A 19,691-nucleotide genomic window follows, 5' to 3' on the forward strand; every position below is an offset into this window, starting at 1 on the left:
GTTCCAGGAGGTACTAGACCACAGTAACGGTTCCAGGAGGTACTAGACCACAGTAACAGTTCCAGGAGGTATGAGACCACAGTAACAGTTCCAGGAGGTATTAGACCACAGTAACAGTTCCAGGAGGTATGAGACCACAGTAACAGTTCCAGGAGGTATTAGACCACAGTAACAGTTCCAGGAGGTATGAGACCACAGTAACAGTTACAGGAGGTATGAGACCACAGTAACAGTTCCAGGAGGTTAGAGACCACAGTAACAGTTCCAGGAGGTATTAGACCACAGTAACAGTTCCAGGAGGTATGAGACCACAGTAACAGTTCCAGGAGGTATGAGACCACAGTAACAGTTCCAGGAGGTATTAGACCACAGTAACAGTTCCAGGAGGTATTAGACCACAGTAACAGTTCCAGGAGGTATTAGACCACAGTAACAGTTCCAGGAGGTATGAGACCACAGTAACAGTTCCAGGAGGTTAGAGACCACAGTAACAGTTCCAGGAGGTATTAGACCACAGTAACAGTTCCAGGAGGTATTAGACCACAGTAACAGTTCCAGGAGGTATGAGACCACAGTAACAGTTCCAGGAGGTTAGAGACCACAGTAACAGTTCCAGGAGGTATTAGACCACAGTAACAGTTCCAGGAGGTATGAGACCACAGTAACAGTTCCAGGAGGTATGAGACCACAGTAACAGTTCCAGGAGGTATTAGACCACAGTAACAGTTCCAGGAAGTATGAGACCACAGTAACAGTTCCAGGAGGTAAGAGACCACAGTAACAGTTCCAGGAAGTATGAGACCACAGTAACAGTTCCAGGAGGTATGAGACCACAGTAACAGTTCCAGGAGGTTAGAGACCACAGTAACAGTTCCAGGAGGTATGAGACCACAGTAACAGTTCCAGGAGGTTAGAGACCACAGTAACAGTTCCAGGAGGTATTAGACCACAGTAACAGTTACAGGAGGTACTAGACCACAGTAACGGTTCCAGGAGGTTAGAGACCACAGTAACAGTTCCAGGAGGTATTAGACCACAGTAACAGTTCCAGGAAGTATGAGACCACAGTAACAGTTCCAGGAGGTATTAGACCACAGTAACAGTTACAGGAGGTGTTAGACCACAGTAACAGTTCTGTATTTTCTGTTCTTCTAGCTTCATCACCCATCACAGGGGTTCCGCTTCGCCACGGTCCGGGAGAGCAGTGCCGAGGATTACCTGAAGAAAAGCTTTCCAGAGATGCATGAATACATGAGACGGTACAACGTACCAGCAACCCCAGGTGGAATAGAACATCTGAAGTGAGTCATGACTATACAATACTGAGTCATCACAGCTTTAACATGGGTACCAAGATTAAGCAACACTGACTCATCACAGTTTTAACACGGGTACCAAAATAATACAGTATTTTATTTAACCTTTATTTAACTAGGCAAGTCAGTTAAGAACAAATCCTTATTTACAATGACGGCCTAGGAATAGTGGGTTAGGAATATTGGGTTAACTGCCTTGTTCATGGGCAGAATGACAGATTTATACCTTGTAAGTTCGGGGCTTTGATCTAGCAACCTTTCGGTTACTGGCGGAACGTTCTAACCACTAGCCTACCTGCCTCCCCAGTACAGGCATAATACCGGCAATGGGAGACTTCATAACTGTTCTGAATAGGTCAGAAAGTCCCACATAAAATACTCTGACACAGAGAGACATATTTACAAAATCTGTGGCCAGCACTCTAGTTAAACAAATCTACACCATGTTAATGTTATCTGAGACTGCAGATCGGTAGGTAACCGCCCACAAAGCTACACCTGAGACGGCAGATCTGTAGGTAACCGCCCACAAAGCTACATTGTTAATGTTATCTGAGACTGCAGATCCGTAGGTAATCGCCCAAAAAGCTACATCATGTTAATGTTATCTGAGACTGCAGATCCGTAGGTAACCGCCCACAAAGCTACATTGTTAATGTTATCTGAGACTGCAGATCCGTTGGTAACCGCCCACAAAGCTACATCATGTTAATGTTATCTGAGACCCCAGATCCGTAGGTAACCGCCCACAAAGCTACATCATGTTAATGTTATCTGAGACCCCAGATCCGTAGGTAACCGCCCACAAAGCTACATCATGTTAATGTTATCTGAGACCCCAGATCCATAGGTAACCGCCCACAAAGCTACATCATGTTAATGTTATCTGAGACTCCAGATCCGTAGGTAACCGCCCACAAAGCTGTTAATGTTATCTGAGACTGCAGATCCGTTGGTAACCGCCCACAAAGCTACATCATGTTAATGTTATCTGAGACTCCAGATCCGTAGGTAACCGCCCACAAAGCTGTTAATGTTATCTGAGACTGCAGATCCGTTGGTAACCGCCCACAAAGCTACATCATGTTAATGTTATCTGAGACTGCAGATCCGTTGGTAACCGCCCACAAAGCTACATCATGTTACTGTTATCTGAGACTGCAGATTCGTAGGTAACCGCCCACAAAGCTACATCATGTTACTGTTATCTGAGACTGCAGATCCGTAGGTAACCGCCCACAAAGCTACATCATGTTAATGTTATCTGAGACTGCAGATCCGTAGGTAACCGCCCACAAAGCTACATCATGTTAATGTTATCTGAGACTCCAGATCTGTAGGTAACCGCCCACAAAGCTACATCGTGTTACTGTTATCTGAGACTCCAGATCCGTAGATAACCGCCCACAAAGCTACATCATGTTAATATTATCTGAGACTGCAGATCCGTAGGTAACCGCCCGCAAAGCTACATCATCTTAATGTTATCTGAGACTCCAGATCCGTAGGTAACCGCCCACAAAGCTGTTGTTATCTGAGACCCCAGATCCATAGGTAACCGCCCACAAAGCTACATCATGTTAATGTTATCTGAGACTCCAGATCCGTAGGTAACCGCCCACAAAGCTACATCATGTTAATGTTATCTGAGACTCCAGATCCATAGGTAACCGCCCACAAAGCTACATCATGTTAATGTTATCTGAGACTCCAGATCCGTAGGTAACCGCCCACAAAGCTACATCATGTTAATTTTATCTGAGACTCCAGATCTGTAGGTAACCGCCCACAAAGCTACATCATGTTAATGTTATCTGAAACTCCAGATCCGTAGGTAACCGCCCACAAAGCTACATCATGTTATTAATGTTATCTGAGACTCCAGATCCGTAGGTAACCGCCCGGCTCCCCTGGATTTTTTTCCCCCAGAGCTGAAGACCCGATTCATGTTCTGCACGTGTTATTTTACACACTCATAGTTTTACGTATCTGCTGCTCAACTTTCCCCCTTCATGTCTCTCGCTTTACTCACCCTCTTTTTGAAACCTCAACTAATTTGATTGACATGATGACATCACCTATGTTTCTTCCGCATGTTTCTGAACAGCAGAAGTAATAACCCTGGGGCTATTTGAACGAACATACTTGTGTTTGATATGCTGCCTAGATAGCTGCATTGGGGCAGAACAATCTGCATAACGTAGAACAATATGCGTAACGTAGAACAATGTGCGTAACGTAGAACAATGTGCGTAACGTAGAACAATGTGCGTAACGTAGAACAATGTGCGTAACTTAGAACAATGTGCGTAACGTAGAACAATGTGCGTAACGTAGAACAATGTGCGTAACGTAGAACAATGTGCGTAACGTAGAACAATGTGCGTAACGTAGAACAATGTGCGTAACGTAGAACAATGTCCGTAACGTAGAACAATATGCGTAACGTAGAACAATCTGCGTAACATAGAACAATCTGCATTTCGTAGAACAATGTGCGTAACGTAGAACAATGTGCGTAACGTAGAACAATGTGCGTAACGTAGAACAATGTGCGTAACGTAGAACAATCTGCGTAACTTAGAACAATCTGCGTAACGTTGAACAATTTGCGGAACATAGAACAATCTGCGTAACGTTGAACAATCTGCGTAACACGGAAGCCAAACCGGCTGCACGCGTGCGCCATCGTGCGCCATCGTGCAAACAGTAATATTGTCCCCCCACACCAAACACGATCACGACACGCAGGTTAAAATATCAAAACAAACTCTGAACCAATTACATTATGCTAGCGGAACCCCCCCAACATTCCGCTGAAAAGGCAGCGCGCGAAATTCAAAAATATTTTTTCAAAATATGTAACTTTCACACAATAACAAGTCCAATACAGCAAATGAATGATAAACATCTTGTTAATCTACCCATCGTGTCTGATTTTTTTTAATGTTTTACAGCGAAAACACAGCATATATTTATGTTAGATCCCCACCAAATCCAAAAAACACACAGCCATTTTTCCCAGCCAAAGATAGTCACACAAAAGCAGAAATAGAGATAAAATGAATCACTAACCTTTGATAATCTTCATCAGATGACACTCATAGGACATCATGTTACACAATACATTTATGTTTTGTTCGATAATGTTTATATTTATATCCACAAATCTCGGTTTACATTGGCGCCATGTTCAGAAATGTCCGGAGTAATTACATAGAGCCACGTCAAATAACAGAAATACTCATCATAAACTTTGATGAAAGATACATGTTTTACATATAATTAAAGATACACTTGTTCTTAATGCAACCGCTGTGTCAGATTTTTTTTAAACTTTAGGTAAAAGCACACCATGCAATAACCTGAGACGGCGCTCAGATTTAACAACATTTCTCCGCCATGTTGGAGTCAACAGAAATACGAAATTACATCATAAATATTCCCTTACCTTTGATTATCTTCATCAGAATGCAATGCCAGGAATCCTAGTTCCACAATAAATCATTGTTTAGTTTGATAATGTCCATTACTTATGTCCAATTAGCAACTTTAGCTAGCATGTGTAGTTCACATGTCCAAACGCTGGCTCCGGTCCAGGCGAACTCGGACGAAAACTTCAAAAAGTTATATTCCAGGTCGAATAAACTGGTCAAATTAAGTAGAGAATCAATCTTCAGGATGTTGTTATCATATATATCCAATAACGTTCCAAACAGAGCATTTCTTCATGTCTGTATAAGTAATGGCACACATGGCCATTCCATGACTAGCGCGCGTGACCAGCAACTGGCAATCTGCCAGACAACTGACTCAAATACCTCCCATCCGGCCCCACATCACACTAGAGGCTTCATTCCACGTTCTACTGACTGTTGACATCTAGTGGAAGGCGTAGGAAGTGCAAACAGATCCATATATTACAGGGAATTGAATAGGCGATGACTTTCACATCGACCCTTCTCAGAATTCTCACTTCCTGTTTGGAAGTTTGCCTGCCATATGAGTTCTGTTATACTCACAGACATAATTCAAACAGTTTCAGACGCCTAGCTACAGAAACCCATACAGCCGTTTTCCAGCCAAGAAGAGGGCTCACAAAAGTCAGAAATAGCATTATAATTAATCACTTACCTTTGATGATCTTCATCTGGTGGCACTCCCAGGTCTCCATGTTACACAATAAATGTTAATTTTGTTCAATAATGTCCCTCTTTATGACCAAAAACCTCCTTTTTGTTTTGTCCAGTAATCCGAATCTACAAGGCGTGTGAACTAAGTCCAGACGAAAAGTCAAAGAAAAGTACAATAAAAGTTAGTAGAAACATGCCAAACGATGTTTAAAATCAATCCTCCGGTTGTTTTTGTCATAAATAATCAATAATATTTCAACCGTACAAAAGCTTCGTCAATAGGAAAGGAGAAACAAGAAAGGCGCGTTCCCGATCAGGGCGCATGGCTGATGTCTGGAAATTTCCTCTGGCCACTGATTGAAAGTGCTGTATCTCCCTCATTTTTCAGAGTAAAAGCCTGAAACAATGCCTAAAGACTGGACACATGTAGAGGAAGCCATAGCAGCTCATGAACTGGGTCCTAAGTCTTTGTATGGTGGATAGGCTTTCAATGGAAAAATAGCCTTTCAAAATAATAGTACTTCCTGGTTGGATTTTCCTCGGGTTTTTGCCTGCCATATCAGTTCTGTTATACTCACAGACATTATTTTAACAGTTTTGGAAACTTTAGAGTGTTTTCTATCCAAATTATATGCATATCCTAACTTCTGGGCCTGAGTATCAGGCAGTTTAATTTGGGCACACTTTTCATCCAAAATTCCGAATGCTGCCCCCTACCCTAGTGAAGTTAATTAAAAAACCTTAAGGCCGATGTCAGCACTCCCACGGGCATCTAATTAGCATAATACAAAAGTCCCCATAGAAATCTGTCAGTTTATGCTAGAGAGATATATGTTTTTGCATTGGATGCGTTTCAATCCACCGCATCTGCTTATGTCGTACTTCCGCATCTGCGGTGAAAGGTGACAGAGCTAGACCGGTGTTTGTCAGACCATGAGACATCCTGAAAATTGGTCTTCTCACAAAATCATCTGTAGTGTTCCGAATGGTTTGGCCTACATATTATGACCCCTCCATGGAAAGATGAGACTCTCAAGAACACTACAATATTCTCCATTTTGCTCAATGACACCCTCACAAGCGTCTTGGGACTCATCTGTAGTTGGTACAGCCGATCTGCCAACTTCTGTGTATAGTGTCCGAACATTTTGGACTACGCACTAATTTGACCACTCTGTGGAAAGGTGAGAATCTCACAAACACGTACATGTCGGTCATTTTGCTCTTCCCACAGGCCTCACAAGACTTGTCTGAAGGTCCCCCGGTACCAGTTGAAAAAAGTCATGGAAGTATATATGGAGACTGTTTAGTACCAAAAATAAAGGGTTAAATACATTGCAAAAAAATAACCAATGTTTTCTGAATTTTTTCTTTTTCTCTCAGATATAGGACAGACACTTCAGAAAAAACTTCCTTTAAAACATGTTTTGGGGACTATTTGTTATTCCATGTAGTGAATCTGTTATTCAATGCGTTTTTCATCAAATAATTGTTTAATATATATTTTTTTTATACTTCAAGGGGTCTTCTAATTCTAAATCAAGGAGCTAAATGATCCTTTGTATGACCTTCTTAAAACAATTCCATATAGCTTAGTAGACCCTCCCCCCCTTCTCCCCCACAACTTAGACAGAGTTAGACTCTTATGGGTTAAAGTTAGCTTGAGCCTGCATGGAGTTGGCTTGAGTCCGTCTGGAGTTGGCTTGAGTCTGTCTGGAGAGCTTGAATCTGCATGGAGTTGTCTTGAGTCTGTCTGGAGAGCTTGAATCTGCATGGAGTTGTCTTGAGTCTGTCTGGAGAGCTTGAATCTGCATGGAGTTGTCTTGAGTCTGTCTGGAGAGCTTGAATCTGCATGGAGTTGTCTTGAGTCTGTCTGGAGAGCTTGAATCTGCATGGAGTTGTCTTGAGTCTGTCTGGAGAGCTTTAATCTGCATGGAGTTGTCTTGAGTCTGTCTGGAGAGCTTGAATCTGGCTAGAATGGGATTTGCTGTTTTTTTGATTGGTATATTTAATTTAAACAGATAAAGTTAAAACCCAGGTCTACTGGGGTGGTATCTATCTACCCCGCCTTTTTGATCCTGTCCAATTCCGCTACCCAATCTGAAACTGTCCCCAATTCTGCTACCCAATCTGAAACTGTTACCAACTCTGCTACCCAATCTGAAACTGTCTCCAATTCTGCTACCCAATCTGAACCTGTCTCCAATTCTGCTACCCAATCTGAAACTGTCTCCAACTCTGCAACCCAATCTGAAACTGTCCCCAATTCTGCTACCCAATCTGAAACTGTCTCCAACTCTGCTACCCTATCTGAAACTGTCTCCAATTCTGCTACCCAATCTGAAACTGTCACCAACTCTGCTACCCAATCTGAAACTGTCCCCAATTCTGCTACCCAATCTGAAACTGTCTCCAACTCTGCTACCCAATCTGAAACTGTCCCCAATTCTGCTACCCAATCTGAAACTGTCCCCAATTCTGCTACCCAATCTGAAACTGTCTCCAACTCTGCTACCCAATCTGAAACTGTCCCCAATTCTGCTACCCAATCTGAAACTGTCTCCAACTCTGCTACCCAATCTGAAACTGTCTCCAACTCTGCTACCCAATCTGAAACTGTCTCCAACTCTGCTACCCAATCTGAAACTGTCTCCAATTCTGCTACCCAATCTGAAACTGTCACCAACTCTGCTACCCAATCTGAAACTGTCCCCAATTCTGCTACCCAATCTGAAACTGTCTCCAACTCTGCTACCCAATCTGAAACTGTCCCCAATTCTGCTACCCAATCTGAAACTGTCCCCAATTCTGCTACCCAATCTGAAACTGTCTCCAACTCTGCTACCCAATCTGAAACTGTCTCCAATTCTGCTACCCAATCTGAAACTGTCCCCAATTCTGCTACCCAATCTGAAACTGTCTCCAATTCTGCTACCCAATCTGAAACTGTCACCAACTCTGCTACCCAATCTGAAACTGTCACCAATTCTGCTACCCAATCTGAAACTGTCCCCAATGCTGCTACCCAATCTGAAACTGTCCCCAATTCTGCTACCCAATCTGAAACTGTCTCCAACTCTGCTACCCAATCTGAAACTGTCTCCAACTCTGCTACCCAATCTGAAACTGTTACCAACTCTGCTACTCAATCTGAAACTGTTACCAACTCTGCTACCCAATCTGAAACTGTCTCCATCTCTGCTAGTTAATCTGAAACTGTCTCCAGGCATCATCAATATCAAACTATACTTCCGGAAGTAACCTCATTAGTGGCCCTTTGCTTTGTTCACTTTTTGCTATTTGAAATCTGAAACTGTTTCTCAAGTCATCTCACATCTTCTGTGGAGCAGAGCAGAGCCGAGTTAATGGAGCTGGGCGCTGAGATCGGGTTGACGGAATATACAATATCTTTCTCCCATTGTGTGAGAGGAGAGGACTATTCCATGGGAAGACTGGCACTTGCTTTGCAATGTTAAGATCCATTCATTTTGATAAGGAACTGCAAACCTTGGGAAGACTTACAGAAAACGTTTGACCTCTGTCATTGCCAACAAAGGGTATATAACAAAGTATTGAGATAAACTTTTGTTATTGACCAAATACTTATTTTCCACCATAATTTGCAAATACATTCATTAAAAATCCTACAATGTGATTTTCTGGATTTTTTTTTCTCATTTTGTCTGTCATAGTTGAAGTGTACCTATGATGAAAATTACAGGCCTCTCTCATCTTTTTAAGTGGGAGAACTTGCACAATTGGTGGCTGACTAAATACTTTTTTGCCCCACTGTATCTATAATACAAAATGTTTTATATCAATATACAAAATTATTACAATGTAGGTGTGTGTAGAGTGGTTGTGCTAGTGTGTATGCCTATGTTTGTACCTGTGGGTGTGTCTCTTCACAGTCCCCGCTGTTCCATAAGGTGTATTTTTATCTGTTTTTTAAATCTGATTCTACTGCTGCATCAGGTACCTGATGTGGAATAGAGTTCCATGTAGTCATGGCTCTATGTAGTACTGACCTGTCTTGTTGATTGTGTTATTAAGAAGGCAGAGCAGTGCTTTTTAATGGACAGACTTCTCCCCATCGTAGCTACTGTTGTATCAACATGTTTTGACCATGATCAGTTTTTATCATGACAGTTTATAATATAGGGTTACTGACAGCAGTTTAGTCACCTCAACTTGCTCAATTTACACATTATTCATTACAAGATTTATTTGAGATTAAGGGTTTAGTGAATGATTTGTCCCAAATACCATGCTTTTAGTTAAAAAATATTTAGGACTAATGTATTCCTTGCCACCCATTATGAAACTAATTGCAGCTGTTTGTTAAGTGTTGCAGTAATTTCAGTCACTGTAGTCACTGATGTGTATAGTGTTGAGTCATCCGCATACATAGCTTTACTCAAAGCCAGTGGCATGTCATTAGAAAAGATTTTAAAAAGTAATGGGCCTAAACAGCTGCCCTGGGGAATTCCTGATTCTACCTGGATTATGTTTGAGAGGCTTCCATTAACTTCTTATGGCTGCATCCCGCTACCGGGATCGATATGACAACAGCCAGTGAAAGTGCAGGGCGCCAAATTCAAACAACAGAAATCTCATAATTAAAATTCCTCAAACATACATGTCTTATATCATTTTAAAGGTAATCTTGTTGTTAATCCCACCAAAGTGTCCGATTTCAAATATGCTTTTCAGCGAAAGCACTACAAACGATTATGTTAGGTCACCACAAAACCACAATAAGCACAGCCAGTTTTCCAGCGAAATATAGCAGTCACAAAAGGCAGAAATAGAGATAAAATGAATCACTAACCTTTGATTATCTTCATCATATGACACTAATAGGACTTCATGTTACACAATACATGCATGTTTTGTTTGATAAAGTTCATATTTATATCAAAAAATCTGAGTTTACATTGGCGCGTTACATTCACTAGTTCCAAAAACATCAAGTGATTTTGCATAGCCGCATCGTTTCAACAGAAATACTCATCATAAATGTAGATGATAATACAAGTTATAAACATGGAATTATAGATATACCTCTCCTTAAAGAACACTCTCTGTGTTCTATTAGACAGGTAACTCTTTATCCACATTATATCAGGGGGTGTAAAGCCATAACACATAAGTTTTTCCAGGATCAAACTGTGATTGATATTGTCCAAAGCTGCACTGAAGTCTAACAAAACAGCCCACACAATATTTTTATTATCAATTTCTCCCGGCCAATCATCAGTCATTTGTGTAAGTGCTGTGCTTGTTGTTGTGCTTGCTTGCTTGTTGTTGTTCAATTTGTTTACTGTAAAATAGCATTGTACCTGGTCAAACACATTTTTTCCTCAAAGTTTACTAAGGGTTGGTAACAGGCTGATTGGTTATCTATTTAAGGCAGTAAAGGGGGCTTTACTATTCTTGGGTAGCGGAATGACTTTTGCTTTCCTCCGGGCCAGTGGGCACACACTTTCTAGTAGGCTTTCTAGTAGATTGAAGATATGGCAAAATATGAGTGGCAATATCATTCGCAATTATCCTCAGTAACTTTCTATTCAAGTTGTCAGGCTTGTCATTGTTAATAGACAACAGTAATTGTTTCACCTCTTCCACACTCACTTCACTTTACTCAACATTACAATGCTTGTCTTTCATAATTTGGTCAGTTGTACTTGGATGTGTAGTGCTTATTGATAGCATGTCATGCCTAAATTTGCTCATCTTGCCAATAAAAATAATATTAAAGTAGTTGGCAATAATGTGGGTTTTGTGATGAATGAGCTATCTGATTCAATGACTGATGGAGCTGAGTTTGCCTTTTTGCTCAAAATTCTATTGAAGGTGCTCCAAAGCTTTTTACTAGCATTCTTTAAATAATTTATCTTTGTTTTATAGTATAGTTTCTTCTTATTTTTATTCAGTTTAGTCACATGATTTCTCAATTTGCAGTATATTTGCCAATCGGTTGTGCAGCCAGTCTTATTTGCCATTCCTTTTGCCTCATCCCTTCAACCTTACCCTTTTTCAACCTCTCATCAATCCATGAGGATTTAACAGTTTTACAGTCATATTCTTAATGGGCGCATGCTTATTGGTAACTGAAGTAAGACATTTTCTAAATATGTCAAGTGTAGCATCTGGTTGTTCCTCATTACACACCAAAGACCAACAAATAATATTTTAATCAACAACATAATAATCACTACATAACTTCTCGTATGTCCTCTTATACACTATATTAAGCCAAGCCTTTGGAACTTTGGTTTTCCTAGATATGGCTACTATATTGTGATGTACTACATCCCATGGATTTGGATACTGCTTTAGAGTACATTTCTGCAGCATTAGTGAAGATGTGATCAATAAATGTTGATGATTTCATTCCTGTGCTGTTTGTAACTACCCTGGTAGGTTGACTGACAACCTGAACCAGGTTGCAGGCACTGGTTACTGTTTGAAGCTTTTTTCTTGAGTGGGCAGCTTGATGAAAGCCAGTCAATATTTAAATCACCCAGAAAATATACCTCTCTGTTGACATCACATACATTATCAAGCATTTCACACATATTATCCAGATAGTGACTGTTAGCACTTGGTGGTCTATAGCAGCTTCCCACCAGAATGGGCTTTAGGTGAGTTAGATGAACCTGTAGACATATTACTTCAACATTATTTAACATGAGATCCTCTCTAATCTTTACAGGAATGTGGTTCTGAATATAAACAGCAACACCTCCCCCATTGGCATTTCTGTCTTTTCTGTCGCTGTTATAATCATGTATTGCTACCACTCTATCATCAAAGGTATTATCTTAGTGAGTTTCAGAGATAGTCAGAATATGAATGTCATCTGTTACAAGCAAGTTATTGATTTCATGGACCTTGTTTCTTAGGCTACATATGTTAATATGGGCTATTTTTAGCACTTTTCTGGGATGCTTGATTGTTTTCATTGCTTTACTGGGAAGCTTAGCAGAGGTAGACATGCTCAGGTTATTTTTATTAGTCCAGGGTGAGCTGCACACAGTGGACTTCCTCCTAGGGCACACCACCTCAGTGATAACAGTAATACTCTGGTTCATAGGCACATTATTACTGTATACAATAGCTGTGGGATCAGCAGAGGCATTCAGGGCAGTTAGAGGGACATAAATTAGGTGACTTACATTGTGTTTTCCAACACCCCTGGTATAATGTACATTTGCTGAGCAACACAATGGTAGGCATTAACTGAGCTGGGCTTGGGTCATTGATTTCCAACACAATATATTACTAAGCACGTTTTACTGGGTAACCCACTTGGGTGCAAGGAACTTTTTTTTTCTTGAAAAATATAAACTTCAGTATTCTCACACTTGAACTAGAACCGCCAGGACATGAAACAACAAATTATGTATTTTGAACGTCTGTAACGGCAGCCTTCCTCCTCTTCACGAGAAGAGGAGGTGTAACAGGGATCGGACCAACACGCAGAGTAGCCAGTGCTCAACATGTTTAATAGACGAAAACCGTGAACACTTACAAAAATACAAAATAACAAACGTGGCAAACCGAAACAGTCCTCTCTGGTGCAATGAACACAAAGAGAGGAAACAACCACCCACAAATCCCAACACAAAACAGGCTACCTTAATATGGTTCCCAATCAGAGACAATGACAAACACCTGCCTCTGATTGAGAACCATATTAGGCCAAACCTCAAACCCAAGATAGAAACACAAAACATAGAATGCCCACCCAGCTCACGTCCTGACCAACACTAAAACAAGGAAACACAAAAGAACTATGGTCAGAACGTGACAACGTCTACATTTAAAGAATTGAATTGAAAAAAAAAAATCATCCCTTAATCTTAGTCAATGTTAGATAGAGGTGCAATTCAGTAGTAATTCTTCTTCTGTTGTTTCAGGCATGATCCACAGCAACTGGATGCTTTCATCATGGACAAGGCCTTACTAGACTACGAGGTGTCTATAGATGCAGAATGCAAGACACTCACTGTGGGGAAACCCTTTGCGATCGAAGGCAAGTATATTGACATGAAATAACGTGTTAATGCTATATCCATACTAAAGAGGAACCATACAGGAACGCCCTCTGTTCCCTCTCCTTTTCACACGGGATATTGACCCAAGAATATAGTAAGACAGACCCACCAGGGTTGTGCTCAATTCAGACTTGAATGCATCAAATTCCAGTTCAATTCTTGAATTTGAATTGAATTTGAATTTAAGTTTTAAACAGGATACAGAAGTGCAATTATAATTTAAATTAAAGGAAATATAATTGAAATCACAGAAAACATCAAAGATATCATTATATACAATATTGATGAAGTAATTTATTTTTATAAGATCAAGGAAGACAAGACCTGTATGAGAAAATTCTAATTTATATTTAATTAATTACTTAATTTTTTTTCAATATGTGGAAAATACTACATTTCCCAGAATGCATTTATTTAACCCTGAAGTTGACCCTAAAACCTTTAAAAAAATAAGCCAAACAAATGAAATGGTTGGTAGAAATATAGTGTACAAAACATTAGGAACTTGCTTTTTCCATGATATAGACTGACTGACCAGGTGAATCGAGGTGAAAGCTATGATCCCTTATTGATGTCACCTGTTAAATCCACTTCAATCAGTGTAGATGAAGGGGAGGAGACGGGTTAAAGAAGGGTTTTTTAAGCCTTGAGACAACTGATACATGGATTGTGTACGTGTGCCATTCAGAGGGTAAAAGGGCAAGACATAATATTTAAGTGTCTTTGAAAGGGGTATGGTAGTAGGTACCAGGCTCACCGGATTGAGTGTGTCAAGAACTGCAACACTGCTGGGTTTTTCACACTCAACAGTTTCCCTGTGTGTATCAAGAATGGTCCACCACCCAAATGACATCCAGCCAACTTGACACAACGGTGGGAAGAATTGGAGGCAACATGGGCCAGCGTCCCTGTCGAATGCTTTCAACACCTTGCAGTCCATGCCCCAACGAATTGAGTCTGTTCTGAGGGCAAAAGGGGGTACGACTCAATAGTAGGAAGGTGTTCCTAATGTTTTGTACACTCGGTGTAATTGGCTATTCAAAGGTTAAAGGTTAAACGAGGTTATGAACATTGTTTCCAGAGAAAAGTGATATATTCTTTGTTCTCTGGAAGTGTGACCTGTCAGATTCAATATGACACCCATCATCTTCTATGACGGAGTGGAATTTCTTTGAATTGTACTGAATTAAATTATACTTGCTGTCACTCAAACCAAATTATAATTAATTATAATTCTACATCCTGTGGGGTGGATTTAGGCGACATCGGCATCTTACCGGGAGCGACATGGGCAGCCGCCCGGGGCAGAATCTTACCGGGGGCGGCATGGGGCGCCCGCACGAAGATAATACAGTTGAAGTCGGAAGTTTACATACATATTTGTATTTGTAACGGTTTTCCTCCTCCTCTTCAGACGAAGAGGAGGAGTAGGGATTTGACCAAAACGCAGCGTTGTGATACGACATGAATATTTACTTCTAGCGACTCAGAAACCCGGATCCGGGAGCACCCCCCCCCCCCCCCCCCCCCCACTGATTTATTGATATAGGACACATTTTACTGTGGATATAGATACTTTTGTACCCGTTTCCTCCAGCATCTTCACAAGGTCCTTTGCTGTTGTTCTGGGATGGATTTGCACTTTCACACCAAAGTACGTTCATCTCCAGGAGACAGAACGCGTCTCCTTCCTGAGCGGTATGACGGCTGCGGGGTCTCATGGTGTTAATACTTGTGTACTATTGTTTGTACAGATGGACATGGTACCTTCAGGTGTTTGAAAATTGCTCCCAAGGATGAATCAGACTTGTGGAGGTCCCACATTTTTTCTCTGAGGTCTTGGCTGATTTCTTTTTATTTTCCCATCATGTCAAGCAAAGAGGCACTGAGTTTGAAGGTAGGCCTTGAAATACATCCACAGGTAAACCTCCAATTGACTCAAATGATGTCAATTAGTCTATCAGAAGCTTCTAAAGCCATGACATCCTTTTCTAGAATTTTCCAAGCTGTTAACTTAATGTATGTAAACTTCTGACCCACTGGATTTGTGACACAGTGAATTATAAGTGAAATATTCTGTCTGTAAACAATTGTTTGAAAAGTTACTTGTGTCATGCACAAAGTAGATGTCCTAACCGACTTGCCAAAACTATAGTTTGTTAACAAGACATTTGTGGAGTGGTTGAAAAACGAGTTTTAATGACTCCAACCTAAGTCTATGTAAACTTCCCACTTCAAATGTATATAATTATAATATTAATATTCCGAATGGTGACATTTGCGTGATGGGTTTTTTATCGCTCATTTGCACGTCACGTCAATGATATCGTGTCACCGTGTGGGACTGCGGGTCAATTAACCTTGTCGGAGTGGGCGCCCTGATTCTAGTTTGTGAGCTAGGCAGGCTACTGCCTGGGAAGGTCTCCAACTCAGAAGTACGAGATGGGGAGGGGGGCGGGGGTAGTTTGACCTCAGGTCTCCCCACTGGAAGCTCGAGGTAGGGGGAGCGGGGGAATCTATCAAATAGCGCACCTCTAACTTTGTACAGTACTAATGCAATTAGTAATGCAATTAGGTGTGCAATTTAGTTTGTGTGTTTCTTGTTTGGAGACCAATAGTGTAATAATCAGGTTCTCTTCTTTATAAGTGTGTTATTCTATTTGTGTATTTGTGTGATGTAGGATTTGTGCAATTTTATTTTATTTGTATGTTTTTTGTAATAGGGTAATAGTGTAATAACTCAATTCTCTTTTTTATTTGTATTTATATACTAAAATGTGTTTCTATTTGTCTGTTAGTTATTTTTGATATTTTTGACTTATTTATTGTATATATTTTTATATTTATATAGTTTTAAATATTATGATTATTTATTTTGTTTTGTTCAAATGTCTGAATTAAAATTACAGATAGTTCAGAATGGTGTTTTTTGGGGGGGAGGGGGGTGGCTGAAGGGGGGGGTTCTCCCCCCCTTCAGGGTAGTAGTACAGAGGAAGAGAGGGAGGTTGATGTCTTCATCACCCGTACCATACCCATAGTACAGAGGAAGAGAGGGACGATGATGTCTTCATCACCCGTACCATACCCATAGTACAGAGGAAGACAGGGAGGTTGATGTCTTCATCACCCATACCATACCCATAGTACAGAGGAAGACAGGGACGATGATGTCTTCATCACCCATATCATACCCATAGTACAGAGGAAGACAGGGACGATGATGTCTTCATCACCCATACCATACCCATAGTACAGAGGAAGACAGGGACGATGATGTCTTCATCACCCATACCATACCCATAGTACAGAGGAAGACTGGGACGATGATGTCTTCATCACCCATACCATACCCATAGTACAGAGGAAGACAGGGACGATGATGTCTTCATCACCCGTACCATACCCATAGTACAGAGGAAGAGAGGGAGGTTGATGTCTTCATCACCCGTACCATACCCATAGTACAGAGGAAGACAGGGACGATGATGTCTTCATCACCCATACCATACCCATAGTACAGAGGAAGACAGGGAGGTTGATGTCTTCATCACCCGTACCATACCCATAGTACAGAGGAAGAGAGGGAGGTTGATGTCTTCATCACCCGTACCATACCCATAGTACAGAGGAAGACAGGGACGATGATGTCTTCATCACCCGTACCATACCCATAGTACAGAGGAAGACAGGGACGATGATGTCTTCATCACCCGTACCATACCCATATTACAGAGGAAGACAGGGACGATGATGTCTTCATCACCCATACCATACCCATAGTACAGAGGAAGACAGGGACGATGATGTCTTCATCACCCATACCATACCCATAGTACAGAGGAAGAGAGGGACGATGATGTCTTCATCACCCGTACCATACCCATAGTACAGAGGAAGACAGGGAGGTTGATGTCTTCATCACCCGTACCATACCCATAGTACAGAGGAAGACAGGGACGATGATGTCTTCATCACCCATATCATACCCATAGTACAGAGGAAGACAGGGACGATGATGTCTTCATCACCCATACCATACCCATAGTACAGAGGAAGAGAGGGACGATGATGTCTTCATCACCCGTACCATACCCATAGTACAGAGGAAGACAGGGAGGTTGATGTCTTCATCACCCGTACCATACCCATAGTACAGAGGAAGACAGGGACAATGATGTCTTCATCACCCGTACCATACCCATAGTACAGAGGAAGACAGGGAGGTTGATGTCTTCATCACCCGTACCATACCCATAGTACAGAGGAAGACAGGGACGATGATGTCTTCATCACCCATACCATACCCATAGTACAGAGGAAGACAGGGAGGTTGATGTCTTCATCACCCGTACCATACCCATAGTACAGAGGAAGACAGGGACGATGATGTCTTCATCACCCGTACCATACCCATAGTACAGAGGAAGACAGGGAGGTTAATGTCTTCATCAACCGTACCATACCCATAGTACAGAGGAAGACAGGGACGATGATGTCTTCATCACCCGTACCATACCCATAGTACAGAGGAAGACAGGGACGATGATGTCTTAATCACCCATACCATACCCATAGTACAGAGGAAGACAGGGAGGTTAATGTCTTCATCACCCGTACCATACCCATAGTACAGAGGAAGACAGGGACGATGATGTCTTCATCACCCGTACCATACCCATAGTACAGAGGAAGACAGGGACGATGATGTCTTCATCACCCATACCATACCCATAGTACAGAGGAAGACAGGGACGATGATGTCTTCATCACCCATACCATACCCATAGTACAGAGGAAGACAGGGAGGTTGATGTCTTCATCACCCATACCATACCCATAGTACAGAGGAAGAGAGGGACGATGATGTCTTCATCACCCGTACCATACCCATAGTACAGAGGAAGACAGGGAGGTTGATGTCTTCATCACCCGTACCATACCCATAGTACAGAGGAAGACAGGGACGATGATGTCTTCATCACCCATACCATACCCATAGTACAGAGGAAGACAGGGACGATCATGTCTTCATCACCCATACCATACCCATAGTACAGAGGAAGACAGGGACGATGATGTCTTCATCACCCGTACCATACCCATAGTACAGAGGAAGACAGGGACGATGATGTCTTCATCACCCGTACCATACCCATAGTACAGAGGAAGACAGGGACGATGATGTCTTCATCACCCATACCATACCCATAGTACAGAGGAAGACAGGGAGGTTGATGTCTTCATCACCCATACCATACCCATAGTACAGAGGAAGAGAGGGACGATGATGTCTTCATCACCCGTACCATACCCATAGTACAGAGGAAGACAGGGAGGTTGATGTCTTCATCACCCGTACCATACCCATAGTACAGAGGAAGACAGGGACGATGATGTCTTCATCACCCGTACCATACCCATAGTACAGAGGAAGACAGGGAGGTTGATGTCTTCATCACCCGTACCATACCCATAGTACAGAGGAAGACAGGGACGATGATGTCTTCATCACCCATATCATACCCATAGTACAGAGGAAGACAGGGACGATGATGTCTTCATCACCCATACCATACCCATAGTACAGAGGAAGAGAGGGACGATGATGTCTTCATCACCCGTACCATACCCATAGTACAGAGGAAGACAGGGAGGTTGATGTCTTCATCACCCGTACCATACCCATAGTACAGAGGAAGACAGGGACGATGATGTCTTATTCACCCATACCATACCCATAGTACAGAGGAAGACAGGGACAATGATGTCTTCATCACCCGTACCATACCCATAGTACAGAGGAAGACAGGGAGGTTGATGTCTTCATCACCCGTACCATACCCATAGTACAGAGGAAGACAGGGACGATGATGTCTTCATCACCCATACCATACCCATAGTACAGAGGAAGACAGGGAGGTTGATGTCTTCATCACCCGTACCATACCCATAGTACAGAGGAAGACAGGGACGATGATGTCTTCATCACCCGTACCATACCCATAGTACAGAGGAAGACTTGGAGGTTAATGTCTTCATCACCCGTACCATACCCATAGTACAGAGGAAGACAGGGACGATGATGTCTTCATCACCCGTACCATACCCATAGTACAGAGGAAGACAGGGACGATGATGTCTTCATCACCCGTACCATACCCATAGTACAGAGGAAGACA

The 19,691-nt window shown here is 41.8% G+C and overlaps 1 protein-coding gene across 1 annotated transcript in view; it reads left to right on the forward strand.

The window, feature by feature from the left end:
- Window positions 1-19,691, forward strand: part of grin3a (glutamate receptor, ionotropic, N-methyl-D-aspartate 3A) — a gene marked incomplete at its 3' end in the record, with an annotated part of 71,134 nt that overhangs the window by 41,102 nt on the left and 10,341 nt on the right. Inside the window, exons 5-6 of the mRNA XM_038987819.1 lie at window positions 1,156-1,301; window positions 13,375-13,490. Of these exons, the coding sequence (XP_038843747.1) occupies window positions 1,156-1,301; window positions 13,375-13,490 (262 nt within the window). The remainder of the gene's footprint in view (window positions 1-1,155; window positions 1,302-13,374; window positions 13,491-19,691) is intronic.

The sequence above is a fragment of the Salvelinus namaycush genome, unplaced genomic scaffold, assembly GCF_016432855.1.
Source record: "Salvelinus namaycush isolate Seneca unplaced genomic scaffold, SaNama_1.0 Scaffold865, whole genome shotgun sequence".
NCBI classification, from domain to species: domain Eukaryota; kingdom Metazoa; phylum Chordata; class Actinopteri; order Salmoniformes; family Salmonidae; genus Salvelinus; species Salvelinus namaycush.